A 16,295-nucleotide genomic window follows, 5' to 3' on the forward strand; every position below is an offset into this window, starting at 1 on the left:
CTTATTGGACATGTTCAGGTAGTACCTCCCTGTTTCAACATGTTTTAGTTCTACTCACCACGATCTGAGTCTAAGCTGAGATACTAACCCTTGCAACTTTGCGGAGTTTGGCTCCAGCCAGGGCAGCAGCCAGACCTGAGAGTGGCTGTGCCAGCTCGTTCCCTGCCCCCTCTAAATGAAGCCCTCCTTGCCCTCCACCAACCGGTAGTGGGGGGGGCATGGGCGGTGGCACTGTGGCCGGAGGCGGGGGGCCCGGTGGAGGAGGGGGGGCCATAGGTGCCATAGGGGCAGGGGGAGCCACCGGTGGGGCCACAGCGAGCACGGCGGGGAGAGAAACCGGACCTGGGAAGAAACCAATAGACAGCATAGGTTCAGACTCCTCCTTGGCTAACACTGCTGGCAAGCACTTACTGGATAAATAGTCCTCAGATAAGAGCCATTGGATTTAAAGTGAATCAAAAAGCAAACTACACTAGCAGTTATGGGTACTGTTATTGTAGCAGATGGCTGAATATGGGGACTGTTATTGTAGCAGATGGCTGAATATGGGTCTGGTATTGTAGCTGATGGCTGAATATGGGGACTGTTATTGTAGCAGATGGCTGAATATGGAGACTGTTATTGTAGCAGATGGCTGAATATGGGGACTGTTAGTGTAGCAGATGGCTGAATATGGGGACTGTTAGTGTAGCTGATGGCTGAATATGGGGACTGTTAGTGTAGCTGATGGCTGAATATGGGGACTGTTATTGTAGCAGATGGCTGAATATGGGGACTGTTAGTGTAGCTGATGGCTGAATATGGGGACTGTTAGTGTAGTAGATGGCTGAATATGGGGACTGTTAGTGTAGCTGATGGCTGAATATGGGGACTGTTAGTGTAGCTGATGGCTGAATATGGGGACTGTTAGTGTAGCTGATGGCTGAATATGGGGACTGTTAGTGTAGCTGATGGCTGAATATGGGGACTGTTAGTGTAGCAGATGGCTGAATATGGGGACTGTTAGTGTAGCTGATGGCTGAATATGGGGACTGTTAGTGTAGCAGATGGCTGAATATGGGTCTGTTATTGTAGCTGATGGCTGAATATGGGGACTGTTATTGTAGCAGATGGCTGAATATGGGGACTGTTATTGTAGCTGATTGCTGAATATGGGGACTGTTATTGTAGCAGATGGCTGAATATGGGGACTGTTAGTGTAGCTGATGGCTGAATATGGGGACTGTTAGTGTAGCTGATGGCTGAATATGGGGACTGTTAGTGTAGTAGATGGCTGAATATGGGGACTGTTATTGTAGCAGATGGCTGAATATGGGGACTGTTAGTGTAGCTGATGGCTGAATATGGGGACTGTTATTGTAGCTGATGGCTGAATATGGGGACTGTTAGTGTAGTAGATGGCTGAATATGGGGACTGTTAGTGTAGCTGATGGCTGAATATGGGGACTGTTAGTGTAGTAGATGGCTGAATATGGGGACTGTTAGTGTAGCTGATGGCTGAATATGGGGACTGTTAGTGTAGTAGATGGCTGAATATGGGGACTGTTAGTGTAGCTGATGGCTGAATATGGGGACTGTTGTTGTAGCTGATGGCTGAATATGGGGACTGTTGTTGTAGCTGATGGCTGAATATGGGGACTGTTATTGTAGCTGATTGCTGAATATGGGGACTGTTATTGTAGCAGATGGCTGAATATGGGGACTGTTAGTGTAGCTGATGGCTGAATATGGGGACTGTTAGTGTAGTAGATGGCTGAATATGGGGACTGTTAGTGTAGCTGATGGCTGAATATGGGGACTGTTATTGGATTCATAATAGGTATATACTTCCATCCACATTAGCCAGTGGAGTCCCCCCATTGTTGTCCAAGTGCCTTGCCTTTGAGCTCTGCATGTACTTACTGCAGGTTGCCGTGGCAGCCTGAGAGACGGGAGAGGGTGTCTGGTTGGGTGAACCCCACTCTGATGGGGCTGGGGTGTATGAGGGGGGAGAGAATTGCTGGGTTGCTGGTGGTGGTGGGGGCATGGCCTGGGATATCTGTGGCTGGGGGTGGAATGAGGAGGGGTACTGGGGTTGGTTGGAGGAGACTGGGCCCTGCGCAGACTGACCAATCAGAGGGGGCAAGGAGGTAGCCTCGCAGTAACCTAGCTGCTGATGTTGCTGCTGAGCGAGGTTATAATAGTCCTCTGATTGGCCATTGGCATGGGGGAGGTGGGGCGGGATATGGGGTTGGCCGGCCTGGTCCAGGGGGTGGGGCTTGACCCGGCTGTGGCGGGGCGGCAGAGGGAGGGCCACTGGGAGGACAGGCTGGGGCACGGGGGGCATGTGCACAGGGCCGTATATGTGGGTGTGGGAGGTGGACCAGGTGCCGTGTTTGGGGAGCAGCACAGGGTCCTGCTGGGGGTCACCCTGGGGGAGGGACTTGGTGTGGTGGAGAGCCCGCACCGTGGGGGGAGAGAGGGGGATCTGGCGCACCTGCCGGGTCAGGGCCGTGGGCACCCCTGGCTGCACGGGGGAGAAGGCCGAGACCAGGGAGGTGGAGAGCTGGGAGAGATGGGGAGAGTTGTCGCCAGCCCGTCCACCCGCCACCTCTCTCTCCTGGGAGGAGGAAGAGGAAGAGGAGGAAGGGGAGGAGTTGGAGGCCACTCGGGCATAGGAGGGCGGCAGTGTGGCGGCCCGATAGTGTCTATACTCAAGAGGGGTGTTGGAGGGGTGAGAGGGAGGGGAGGACACCTTATATTGGAGGGTGGAAACAACTATAACACACCACAGACAGAGGAGGGGGGCACCACAGAGGAGGGGAGGCACCACAGAGGAGGGGAGGCACCACAGAGGAGGGGAGGCACCACAGAGGAGGGGGAGACACCACAGAGGAGGGGAGGCACCACAGAGGAGGGGGAGACACCACAGAGGAGGAGGCACCACAGAGGAGGGGAGGCACCACAGAGGAGGGGGAGACACCACAGAGGAGGGGGGACACCACAGAGGGGGGGGACACCACAGAGGAGGGGAGGCACCACAGAGGAGGGGGAAAACACCACAGAGGAGGGGAGGCACCACAGAGGAGGGGAGGCACCACAGAGAGGGGGGACACCACAGAGGAGGGGGCACCACAGAGGAGGAGGGGGTGGGGGGCACCACAGAGGAGGAGGGGTGGGGGCACCACAGAGGAGGGGGGATACCACAGAGGAGGAGAAACCACAGAGGAGGGAGAGACACCACAGAGGAGGGGAGAAACCACAGAGGAGGGAGAGACACCACAGAGGAGAGGGGGACACCACAGAGGAGGAGGGGGTGGGGGGCACCACAGAGGGGGAGACACCACAGAGGAGGGGGGGAAACCACAGAGGAGGGGGAGACACGACAGAGGAGGGGTGGCACCACAGAGGAGGGGGAGACATGACAGAGGAGGAGGGGCACCACAGAGGAGGGGGGGCAACACCGGGGAGGGGGGTACCGCAGAGGAGGAGGGGCACCGCAGAGGAGGAGGGGACACCACAGAGGAGGAGAGGTGGGACACCACAGAGGAGGGGGGACACCAAAGAGGAGGATGGGACACCACAGAGGAGGGGGGACACCACAGAGGAGGAGGGGACACCACAGAGGAGGAGGGGGTGGGTGGCACCACAGAGGAGGAGGGAGGGGAGACGCCACAGGGGGAGACACCACAGAGGAGGAGGGGGTGGGGGCACCACAGAGGAGGAGGGGACACCACAGAAGAGGGAAGGCACCACAGAGCAGGGTGGGACACCACAGAGGAGGAGGGGACACCACAGAGGAGGGGGAACAACACAGAGGAGGAGGGGGGAAACACCACAGGGGGAGACACGACAGAGGTGGAGGAGGGGGACACCACGGAGGAGGAGGGGGACAACACAGAGGAGGAGGGGGGACACCACAGCGGAGGGGAGGGACACCAGAGAGGAGGGGAGGGACACCACCAGAGAGGAGGGGAGGGGGCAGAGGAGGGGGGCATGACAGAGGAGGGGGAGGGGACACGACAGAGAGGGGGGACACGACAGAGGAGGGGGACATGACAGAGGAGAAGGGGGGACACGACAGAGGAGGAGGGGACGCCACAGAGGAGGGGGGGACACAACACACACAAAAAAAGAGAGAGAGAATAATGAGAAACCAAGCAAAAATGATAAATCAGAAACTGAGAACAAAGATGAAAAATCAGAAACTGAGAACAAAATCACAGAGAATAAAAAGAAGCCGAATCCAACATGACCAAACTCTCAGGAAAGCAGCATATCCCAATGTCACCCAGCTGCCAGTAGCACGCTTGCAGAATGAGTGTCTCTATGGCGCTGGGGAATGTTTGTATATGGATAAGCATGAGTAAACGGAGGGGAGGAGGGAGGGGGATTCAACACAAACACAGATGTGTCCGAGCTAGCGCTTTAGCTTTGTTTGTGGTCATTAGAGCACACTGTAGCAAAACGTTTTGCAACCGAAAACAATAAAGAGCGTATCTTATTGGCCAAGTTCAGGTAGTCCCTCCTTGTTTCAGTCAGTTTCCTTCCATTTGGTCCCTAATGAACACAACCAACATGCGCTACACTGGGTTGTTTGGTTACCATGATTGCCATGCTATCCCCATGGAGAGAATAGCATCCTGAGACGTTATCTGTGAGATGGTGTATTGACAAGGACGAAACGTATTTTGGCTTGTGTTTTGACAGACCCGGCATTGTCTTGACATGGTAGTAGTGTCTGTCCACAGTACGTCTGCCGGACTTACCTGAGCCAGACGTCCGTCGCTCCCTCTCTTTGTGGACCACTCCCTGCATCTGATGCGGCTCCATCATTTGCCTGCAGATATACAGAGGGCAGACCCATGTTATAGCCTCTCCCTGTAGCCTCTCCCTGTAGACTCTCCCTGTAGACTCTCTATATAGCCTCTCCCTGTAGCCTTTCCCTGTAGCCCCTCTCTATAGCCTCTCCCTATACAGTCTTTCAATCTGTGCCAATTTAATACATTTCTGATTGACATTATCTCTAATTTTCTACTGCTTGAGTACCGGCACCACTTATAAAAAAAGATCCCAAGGCAAGATCAAAGAGGCGGCAGGTAGCCTAGTGGTTATAATGTGGAGGCGGCAGGTAGCCTAGTGGTTAGAATGTAGAGGCGGCAGGTAGCCTAGTGGTTAGAATGTAGAGGCGGCAGGTAGCCTAGCGGTTAGAATGTAGAGGCGGCAGGTAGTCTAGCGGTTAGAATGTAGAGGCGGCAGGTAGCCTAGTGGTTAGAATGTAGAGGCGGCAGGTAGCCTAGTGGTTGTAATGTGGAGGCGGCAGGTAGCCTAGTGGTTAGAATGTAGAGGCGGCAGGTAGCCTAGTGGTTAGAATGTAGAGGCGGCAGGTAGCCTAGTGGTTAGAATGTAGAGGCGGCAGGTAGCCTAGTGGTTAGAATGTAGAGGCGGCAGGTAGCCTAGTGGTTAGAATGTAGAGGCGGCAGGTAGCCTAGTGGTTAGAATGTAGAGGCGGCAGGTAGCCTAGTGGTTAGAATGTAGAGGCGGCAGGTAGCCTAGTGGTTAGAATGTAGAGGCGGCAGGTAGCCTAGTGGTTATATTGTAGAGGCGGCAGGTAGCCTAGTGGTTAGAATGTAGAGGCGGCAGGTAGCCTAGTGGTTATAATGTGGAGGCGGCAGGTAGCCTAGTGGTTATAATGTGGAGGCGGCAGGTAGCCTAGTGGTTAGAATGTAGAGGCGGCAGGTAGCCTAGTGGTTATATTGTAGAGGCGGCAGGTAGCCTAGTGGTTAGAATGTAGAGGCGGCAGGTAGCCTAGTGGTTATAATGTGGAGGCGGCAGGTAGCCTAGTGGTTATAATGTGGAGGCGGCAGGTAGCCTAGTGGTTAGAATGTAGAGGCGGCAGGTAGCCTAGTGGTTATAATGTGGAGGCGGCAGGTAGCCTAGTGGTTATAATGTGGAGGCGGCAGGTAGCCTAGTGGTTATAATGTGGAGGCGGCAGGTAGCCTAGTGGTTAGAATGTAGAGGTGGCAGGTAGCCTAGTGGTTAGAATGTAGAGGCGGCAGGTAGCCTAGTGGTTATAATGTGGAGGCGGCAGGTAGCCTAGTGGTTATAATGTGGAGGCGGCAGGTAGCCTAGTGGTTAGAATGTAGAGGCGGCAGGTAGCCTAGTGGTTAGAATGTAGAGGCGGCAGGTAGCCTAGTGGTTAGAATGTAGAGGCGGCAGGTAGCCTAGTGGTTAGAATGTAGAGGCGGCAGGTAGCCTAGTGGTTAGAATGTAGAGGCGGCAGGTAGCCTAGTGGTTAGAATGTAGAGGCGGCAGGTAGCCTAGTGGTTAGAATGTAGAGGCGGCAGGTAGCCTAGTGGTTATATTGTAGGCGGCAGGTAGCCTAGTGGTTAGAATGTAGAGGCGGCAGGTAGCCTAGTGGTTAGAATGTAGAGGCGGCAGGTAGCCTAGTGGTTAGAATGTAGAGGCGGCAGGTAGCCTAGTGGTTAGAATGTAGAGGCGGCAGGTAGCCTAGTGGTTAGAATGTAGAGGCGGCAGGTAGCCTAGTGGTTAGAATGTAGAGGCGGCAGGTAGCCTAGTGGTTAGAATGTAGAGGCGGCAGGTAGCCTCGTGGTTAGAATGTAGAGGCGGCAGGTAGCCTAGTGGTTAGAATGTAGAGGCGGCAGGTAGCCTAGTGGTTAGAATGTAGAGGCGGCAGGTAGCCTAGTGGTTAGAATGTAGAGGCGGCAGGTAGCCTAGTGGTTATATTGTAGAGGCGGCAGGTAGCCTAGTGGTTAGAATGTAGAGGCGGCAGGTAGCCTAGTGGTTAGAATGTAGAGGCGGCAGGTAGCCTAGTGGTTAGAATGTAGAGGCGGCAGGTAGCCTAGTGGTTAGAATTAGAGGCGGCAGGTAGCCTAGTGGTTAGAATGTAGAGGCGGCAGGTAGCCTAGTGGTTAGAATGTAGAGGCGGCAGGTAGCCTAGTGGTTAGAATGTAGAGGCGGCAGGTAGCCTAGTGGTTAGAATGAGGCGGCAGGTAGCCTAGTGGTTAGAATGTAGGCGGCAGGTAGCCTAGTGGTTATATTGTAGAGGCGGCAGGTAGCCTAGTGGTTAGAATGTAGAGGCGGCAGGTAGCCTAGTGGTTAGAATGTAGAGGCGGCAGGTAGCCTAGTGGTTAGAATGTAGAGGCGGCAGGTAGCCTAGTGGTTAGAATGTAGAGGCGGCAGGTAGCCTAGTGGTTATATTGTAGAGGCGGCAGGTAGCCTAGTGGTTAGAATGTAGAGGCGGCAGGTAGCCTAGTGGTTAGAATGTAGAGGCGGCAGGTAGCCTAGTGGTTAGAGCGTTGGGCCAGGAACTGAAAGGTTGCTAGATCGAATACCCGAGCTGGCAAGGTAAAAATCTGCCGTTCTGTCCCTGAACAAGGCAGTTAACTCACTGTTCCACAGTAGGACATCATTGTAAATAAGAACTGACTTGCCTAGTTAAATAAAATAAGAATAATAAGAAAATAATTGTTAGCCAGCTAACATACTTCATTGTTCAGAAATAACTTCAAATATTTTAGGAATATATGTCTACAATGGACATGGATTGATTTAAATTGTTTCAACCAACAACCAACATTCAAGTCTAGGTTCATTAATGAACCAGAAACTATTTTTTTTCTGAATGTTTATGAAAGTTAGCTGGCTAACTCATTGATCCTGCTTTGTAGTATACTGCTCTGGTGTGGTTAAATTAAAGTCAGTACCAGCATCATCACTTTCTTTCATTCAACCTCAAGCTGCTTGACTGTACAGGAGTCTAGTACCTCAAGCTGCTTGACAGTACAGGAGTCTAGTACCTCAAGCTGCTTGACAGTACAGGAGTCTAGTACCTCAAGCTGCTTGACTGTACAGGAGTCTAGTACCTCAAGCTGCTTGACTGTACAGGAGTCTAGTACCTCAAGCTGCTTGACTGTACAGGAGTCTAGTACCTCAAGCTGCATGACTGTACAGGAGTCTAGTACCTCAAGCTGCTTGACAGTACAGGAGTCTAGTACCTCAAGCTGCTTGACTGTACAGGAGTCTAGTACCTCAAGCTGCTTGACTGTACAGGAGTCTAGTACCTCAAGCTGCTTGACTGTACAGGAGTCTAGTACCTCAAGCTGCTTGACTGTACAGGAGTCTAGTACCTCAAGCTGCTTGACTGTACAGGAGTCTAGTACCTCAAGCTGCATGACTGTACAGGAGTCTAGTACCTCAAGCTGCATGACTGTACAGGAGTCTAGTACCTCAAGCTGCTTGACTGTACAGGAGTCTAGTACCTCAAGCTGCTTGACTGTACAGGAGTCTAGTACCTCAAGCTGCTTGACTGTACAGGAGTCTAGTACCTCAAGCTGCTTGACTGTACAGGAGTCTAGTACCTCAAGCTGCTTGACCTGTACCTCTTTCCACCACTAGAGTGGACTAAGAACACAGCATGAGCCACTGGATATGTGGTAGACCTGATGTGGTAGGGGTTATGTGGTAGGCCTGATGTGGTAGGGGTTATGTGGTAGGCCTGATGTGGTAGGGGTTATGTGGTAGGCCTGATGTGGTAGGGAATATGAGGTATGCCTGATGTGGTAGGGGATATGAGGTAGGCCTGATGTGGTAGGGATTATGTGGTAGGCCTGATGTGGTAGGCCTGATGTGGTAGGCCTGATGTGGTAGGGGCTATGTGGCAGGCCTGATGTTGTAGGGACTATGTTGTAGGCCTGATGTGGTAGGGGATATGAGGTAGGCCTGATGTGGTAGGGTATATGTGGTAGGGGCTATGTGGTAGGCCTGATGTGGTAGGGGATATGTGGTTGGCCTGATGTGGGAGGTGATATGTGGTAGGGGATATGAGGTAGGCCTGATGTGGTAGGGTATATGTGGTAGGGGCTATGTGGTAGGCCTGATGTGGTAGGGGATATGTGGTTGGCCTGATGTGGGAGGTGATATGTGGTAGGGGATATGAGGTAGAGGTAGGGGATATGTAGTTGGGGCTATGTGGTAGGGGATATGTAGTAGGGGCTATGTGGTAGGCGTGATGTGGTAGGGGATATGTGGTAGGCATGATGTGGGAGGGGATATGTTGTAGGCTTGATGTGGGAGGGGATATATGGTAGGCTTGATGTGGTAGGCTTGATGTGGTAGGCCTGATGTGGTAGGGAATATGTGGTAGGGAATATGTGGTAGGCCTGATGTGGTAGGGGTTATGTGGTAGGCCTGATATGATAAAGGATATGTGTTAGGCCTGATGTGGTAGGCCTGATGTGGTATGCTTTATGTGGTAGGCCTGATGTGGTAGGGGTTATGTGGTAGGCCTGATATGATAAAGGATATGTGGTAGGCCTGATGTGGTAGGCCTGATGTGGTAGGGATATGTGGTAGGCGTGATGTGGTAGGGGATATGTGGTATGCTTGATGTGGTAGGGGGTATGTGATAGGCCTGATGTGGTAGGGGATATGGGGTAGCCTGAAGTGGTAGGGGATGTGTGGTAGGCCTGATGTGGTAGGCCTGATGTGGTAGGGGGTATGTGGTAGGCCTGATATGATAAAGGATATGTGTTAGGCCTGATGTGGTAGGCCTGATGTGGTATGCTTTATGTGGTAGGTCTGATGTGGTAGGGGGTATGTGATAGGCCTGATGTGGTAGGGGATATGGGGTAGCCTGAAGTGGTAGGGGATGTGTGGAAGGCCTGATGTGGTAGGCCTGATGTGGTAGGCCTGATGTGGTAAGGTAAATGTGGTATGCCTGATGTGGTAGGGGATGTGTGGAAGGCCTGATGTGGTAGGCCTGATGTGGTAGGGGTTATGTGGTAGGGGTTATGTGGTAGGGTTATGTGGTAGGGGTTATGTGGTAGGGTTATGTGGTAGGGGTTATGTGGTAGGGTTATGTGGTAGGGTTATGTTGTAGGGGTTATGTGGTAGGGTTATGTGGTAGGGTTATGTGGTAGGGATTATGTGGTAGGGTTATGTGGTAGGGTTATGTGGTAGGGTTATGTGGTAGGGTTATGTGGTAGGCCGGATGTGTTTTGTACCCTCGAACAAACTACTTTCGGACAAATTAAATAAGAAAACACGTTCAATGATGAATTCTAGCAAGTTTTTACCAGACTTGAAGTCCCTGGAATGAGATGCTTTGGATGCCCTTTTACAAACCAGTTCCTTTTTTCGATGTTATGTTCTACTGTGTGTTCTACTGTGTGTTCTAGTTTGTTGTACTGTGTGTTCTACTGTGTGTTCTACTGTGTTTTCTACTGTGTGTTCTACTGTGTGTTCTACTGTGTTTTCTACTGTGTGTTCTACTGTGTTTTCTACTGTGTGTTCTACTGTGTGTTCTACTGTGTGTTCTACTGTGTTTTCTACTGTGTGTTCTACTGAGTTTTCTACTGTGTGTTCTACTGTGTTTTCTACTGTGTGTTCTAATGTGTGTTCTACTGTACACTGAGCTTGATTTGGTGTCTTTCTGAAGGTCGGAGGTTCTTACCTCCTCGGTACATCAGGGTCCTCTGAGGAGGGCCCATTTTGGCGTTGGACAGCAGGGCCTGTGGTGGAGAACAGAAACAGGGGAATATTTCTAGCTAGGTATGAAAGGACCTACAGTTGAAGTCGGAGATGTACATACACCTGAGCCAAATACATTTAAACTCAGTTTTCCACAATTCCTGACATTTCATCATAGTAAGAAATTCCCTGTCTTAGGTCAGTTAGGATCACCACTTTATTTTAAGAATGTGAAAAATCAGAATAATAGTAGAGAGAATGATTTATTTCAACTTATTTCTTTCATCGCATTCCCAGTGGGTCAGAAGTATACAAACACTCAATTAGTATTTAGTAGCATTGCCTTTAAATTGTTTAAATTTGGTCAGATAGCCTTCCACAACCTTCCCACAATAAGTTTCTCCTGACAGAGCTGGTGTAACTGAGTCAGGTTTGTAGGCCTCCTTGCTCGCACATGCTTTTTCAGTTCTGCCCACAAATGATCTATAGGATTGAAGTCGCTCTGGATAAGAGCGTCTGCTAAATGACTTAAATGTAAATGTAAATGTCAAGGCTTTGTGATGGCCACTTCAATAACTTGACCTTGTTGTCCTTAAGCCATTTTGCCACAACTTTGGAAGTATGCTTGAAGACCCATTTGTGACCAAGCTTTAACTTCCTGACTGATGTCTTGAGATGTTACTTCAATATATCCACATAATTTTCCTGCCTCATGTTGCCATCTATTTTGTGAAGTGCACCAGTCCCTCCTGCAGCAAAGCACCCCCACAACATGATGCTGCCACGCCCATGCTTCACGGTTGGGATGGTGTTCTTCGGCTTGCAAGCGTCCCTCTTTTTCCTCCAAACATAACGATGGTCATTATGGCCAAACAGCTCTATTTTTGTTTCATCAGACCAGAGGACATTTCTCCAAAAAGTACGATCTTTGTCCCCATGTGCAGTTGCAAACCATAGTCTGGCTTTTTTATGGCAGTTTTGGAGCAGTGGCTTCTTCCTTGCTGAGCGGCCTTACAGGTTATGTCGATATAGGACTTGTTTTACTGTGGATATAGATACTTTTGTACCCGTTTCCTCCAGCATCTTCACAAGGTCCTTTGCTGTTGTACTGGGATTGATTTGCACTTTTCGCACCTAAGTATGTTCATCTCTAGGAGACAGAACACGTCTCCTTCCTGAGCGGTATGACAGCTGCGTGGTCCCATGGTGTTTATACTTGCGTACTATTGTTTGTACAGATGAACGTGGTACCTTCAGGTGTTTGGAAATAGCTCCCAAGGATGAACCAGACTTGTGGAGATCTACAATTTTTTTTCTGAGGTCTTGGCTGATTTCTTTCGATTTTCCCATGATGTCAAGCAAAGAGGCACTGAGTTTGAAATACATCCACAGGTACACTTCCAATTGACACAAATAATGTAAATTAGTCTATCAGAAGCTTTTAAAGCCATGAGATAATTTTCGGGAATTTTCCAAGCTGTTTAAAGGCATGGTCAACTTAGTGCATGTTAACTTCTGACCCACTGGAATTGTGATTCATTTAATTATAAGTTAAATAATCTGTCTGTAAACAATTGTTGGAAAAATGACATGTGTCATGCACAAAGTAGATGTCCTAATCGACTTGCCAAAACGATAGTTTGTTAACAAGAAATTTGTGGAGTGGTTGAAAAACTAGTTTTAATGACTCCAACCTAAGTGTATGTAAACTAGTGTTAATGACTCCAACCTAAGTGTATGTAAACTAGTGTTAATGACTCCAACCTAAGTGTATGTAAACTAGTGTTAATGACTCCAACCTAAGTGTATGTAAACTAGTGTTAATGACTCCAACCTAAGTGTCTGTAAACTAGTTTTAATGACTCCAACCTAAGTGTCTGTAAACTAGTTTTAATGACTCCAACCTAAGTGTCTGTAAACTAGTTTTAATGACTCCAACCTAAGTGTCTGTAAACTAGTGTTAATGACTCCAACCTAAGTGTCTGTAAACTAGTGTTAATGACTCCAACCTAAGTGTATGTAAACTAGTTTTAATGACTCCAACCTAAGTGTCTGTAAACTAGTTTTAATGACTCCAACCTAAGTGTCTGTAAACTAGTGTTAATGACTCCAACCTAAGTGTCTGTAAACTAGTGTTAATGACTCCAACCTAAGTGTATGTAAACTAGTTTTAATGACTCCAACCTAAGTGTATGTAAACTAGTGTTAATGACTCCAACCTAAGTGTCTGTAAACTAGTTTTAATGACTCCAACCTAAGTGTATGTAAACTAGTGTTAATGACTCCAACCTAAGTGTATGTAAACTAGTTTTAATGACTCCAACCTAAGTGTATGTAAACTAGTGTTAATGACTCCAACCTAAGTGTATGTAAACTAGTGTTAATGACTCCAACCTAAGTGTATGTAAACTAGTGTTAATGACTCCAACCTAAGTGTCTGTAAACTAGTTTTAATGACTCCAACCTAAGTGTCTGTAAACTAGTTTTAATGACTCCAACCTAAGTGTATGTAAACTAGTTTTAATGACTCCAACCTAAGTGTCTGTAAACTAGTTTTAATGACTCCAACCTAAGTGTCTGTAAACTAGTGTTAATGACTCCAACCTAAGTGTCTGTAGACTAGTGTTAATGACTCCAACCTAAGTGTATGTAAACTAGTTTTAATGACTCCAACTAAGTGTATGTAAACTAGTGTTAATGACTCCAACCTAAGTGTCTGTAAACTAGTTTTAATGACTCCAACCTAAGTGTATGTAAACTAGTGTTAATGACTCCAACCTAAGTGTATGTAAATACGTTTTAATGACTCCAACCTAAGTGTATGTAAACTAGTGTTAATGACTCCAACCTAAGTGTATGTAAACTAGTGTTAATGACTCCAACCTAAGTGTATGTAAACTAGTGTTAATGACTCCAACCTAAGTGTCTGTAAACTAGTTTTAATGACTCCAACCTAAGTGTCTGTAAACTAGTTTTAATGACTCCAACCTAAGTGTATGTAAACTAGTGTTAATGACTCCAACCTAAGTGTATGTAAACTAGTGTTAATGACTCCAACCTAAGTGTATGTAAACTAGTGTTAATGACTCCAACCTAAGTGTCTGTAAACTAGTTTTAATGACTCCAACCTAAGTGTCTGTAAACTAGTGTTAATGACTCCAACCTAAGTGTCTGTAAACTAGTTTTAATGACTCCAACCTAAGTGTCTGTAAACTAGTTTTAATGACTCCAACCTAAGTGTATGTAAACTAGTTTTAATGACTCCAACCTAAGTGTCTGTAAACTAGTTTTAATGACTCCAACCTAAGTGTCTGTAAACTAGTGTTAATGACTCCAACCTAAGTGTCTGTAAACTAGTGTTAATGACTCCAACCTAAGTGTATGTAAACTAGTTTTAATGACTCCAACCTAAGTGTATGTAAACTAGTGTTAATGACTCCAACCTAAGTGTCTGTAAACTAGTTTTAATGACTCCAACCTAAGTGTATGTAAACTAGTGTTAATGACTCCAACCTAAGTGTATGTAAACTAGTTTTAATGACTCCAACCTAAGTGTATGTAAACTAGTGTTAATGACTCCAACCTAAGTGTATGTAAACTAGTGTTAATGACTCCAACCTAAGTGTCTGTAAACTAGTTTTAATGACTCCAACCTAAGTGTCTGTAAACTAGTTTTAATGACTCCAACCTAAGTGTATGTAAACTAGTGTTAATGACTCCAACCTAAGTGTATGTAAACTAGTGTTAATGACTCCAACCTAAGTGTATGTAAACTAGTGTTAATGACTCCAACCTAAGTGTATGTAAACTAGTGTTAATGACTCCAACCTGAGTGTATGTAAACTAGTGTTAATGACTCCAACCTGAGTGTATGTAAACTAGTGTTAATGACTCCAACCTAAGTGTCTGTAAACTAGTGTTAATGACTCCAACCTAAGTGTCTGTAAACTAGTTTTAATGACTCCAACCTAAGTGTCTGTAAACTAGTGTTAATGACTCCAACCTAAGTGTCTGTAAACTAGTTTTAATGACTCCAACCTAAGTGTCTGTAAACTAGTGTTAATGACTCCAACCTAAGTGTATGTAAACTAGTGTTAATGACTCCAACCTAAGTGTATGTAAACTAGTGTTAATGACTCCAACCTAAGTGTCTGTAAACTAGTGTTAATGACTCCAACCTAAGTGTCTGTAAACTAGTTTTAATGACTCCAACCTAAGTGTCTGTAAACTAGTGTTAATGACTCCAACCTAAGTGTCTGTAAACTAGTTTTAATGACTCCAACCTAAGTGTCTGTAAACTAGTTTTAATGACTCCAACCTGAGTGTATGTAAACTAGTGTTAATGACTCCAACCTGAGTGTATGTAAACTAGTGTTAATGACTCCAACCTAAGTGTCTGTAAACTAGTGTTAATGACTCCAACCTAAGTGTCTGTAAACTAGTTTTAATGACTCCAACCTAAGTGTCTGTAAACTAGTGTTAATGACTCCAACCTAAGTGTCTGTAAACTAGTTTTAATGACTCCAACCTAAGTGTCTGTAAACTAGTGTTAATGACTCCAACCTAAGTGTATGTAAACTAGTGTTAATGACTCCAACCTAAGTGTATGTAAACTAGTGTTAATGACTCCAACCTAAGTGTCTGTAAACTAGTGTTAATGACTCCAACCTAAGTGTCTGTAAACTAGTGTTAATGACTCCAACCTAAGTGTCTGTAAACTAGTTTTAATGACTCCAACCTAAGTGTCTGTAAACTAGTTTTAATGACTCCAACCTGAGTGTCTGTAAACTAGTTTTAATGACTCCAACCTGAGTGTATGTAAACTAGTGTTAATGACTCCAACCTAAGTGTCTGTAAACTAGTGTTAATGACTCCAACCTAAGTGTCTGTAAACTTCCATCTTTTGTTTTACATGCCACACCCTCCCCTGTAGTAGTAGAGGTACATTCAACAGGATAAATATGACTGAGGTTACATACAGTATAACAATGCTAGTGGCTCCTGTAATTATTGGGACAGTGAAGCATTTTTTCTTATTTTGGCTCTATACTCCAAAAGTTTGGATTTGAAATCAAACAATGACTCTGAGGTTAAAGTATTTTCATCCATATCGGGTGAACCATTCAGAAATGACAAGAAAAAATTGTACATAGTCTCCCGATTTTAGGGGGTCAAAAGTATTGGGACAAATTCACTTATACAGTATGTGTATTAAAGTAGTAAAAAGATTAGTATCCATATTTATAGAACATAACAACTACATTAAGCTTGTGACTACACATTTGTTGGATGAATTTGCTGTTGTTACATTATTGTATAAGTGTTTAGAAGCATATTCTATTCTTATTTACTATAAAAGTGACATAATATATTATTTACCATTCATTTCTATTGAGCACAAAATAATCTGAAACACAACCAAAACAAACAGCAAATGCATCCAACAAATTGGTAGCTTGATGTTGTCATTGTGTACTAGTGAGATACTGTGCTTTTTCCTACAGCTTGATGCAAACCACAGGCATTTCCACAGGAAACCTCAACAAAACAGGCCCAGCAGGACGGTAGACCAGAATAGACCTGACCTGCCCTCCCCTCCTTCCCACATCTGTTTACAGCTCATACAGTGCATTTTGCATTCAACACAACATATGCATGAACCCAGCCAATCCTTGATCGCCAATCCCAAACCAGATTCAAGGGCAAACATGATTGGATGGAATGTAATATTCTTCATTTCCATTGGATCAACGTCTAACTTCACCAGTCTTTGTCAAGAGACCCAACACCAGGATCAATAAAATAACTACATAGAGACAAGAAAC

At 46.6% G+C, this 16,295-nt stretch overlaps 1 protein-coding gene across 4 annotated transcripts in view; it reads right to left on the minus strand.

Annotated features, from left to right (window-relative positions):
• Window positions 1-16,295, minus strand: part of LOC115146460 (ena/VASP-like protein) — an 84,259-nt gene that overhangs the window by 15,200 nt on the left and 52,764 nt on the right. For all 4 annotated transcript variants that reach the window (XM_029688550.2, XM_065004347.1, XM_065004346.1 and 1 more), the window contains 4 exons: window positions 10,454-10,511; window positions 4,749-4,819; window positions 1,903-2,757; window positions 89-342 (listed from right to left, as the gene is read on the minus strand). In XM_029688550.2, coding sequence (XP_029544410.2) covers window positions 89-342; window positions 1,903-2,757; window positions 4,749-4,819; window positions 10,454-10,511 — 1,238 coding nt within the window. The remainder of the gene's footprint in view (window positions 1-88; window positions 343-1,902; window positions 2,758-4,748; window positions 4,820-10,453; window positions 10,512-16,295) is intronic.

Source organism: Oncorhynchus nerka, linkage group LG18, assembly GCF_034236695.1.
Source record: "Oncorhynchus nerka isolate Pitt River linkage group LG18, Oner_Uvic_2.0, whole genome shotgun sequence".
In the NCBI taxonomy this organism is placed as follows: domain Eukaryota; kingdom Metazoa; phylum Chordata; class Actinopteri; order Salmoniformes; family Salmonidae; genus Oncorhynchus; species Oncorhynchus nerka.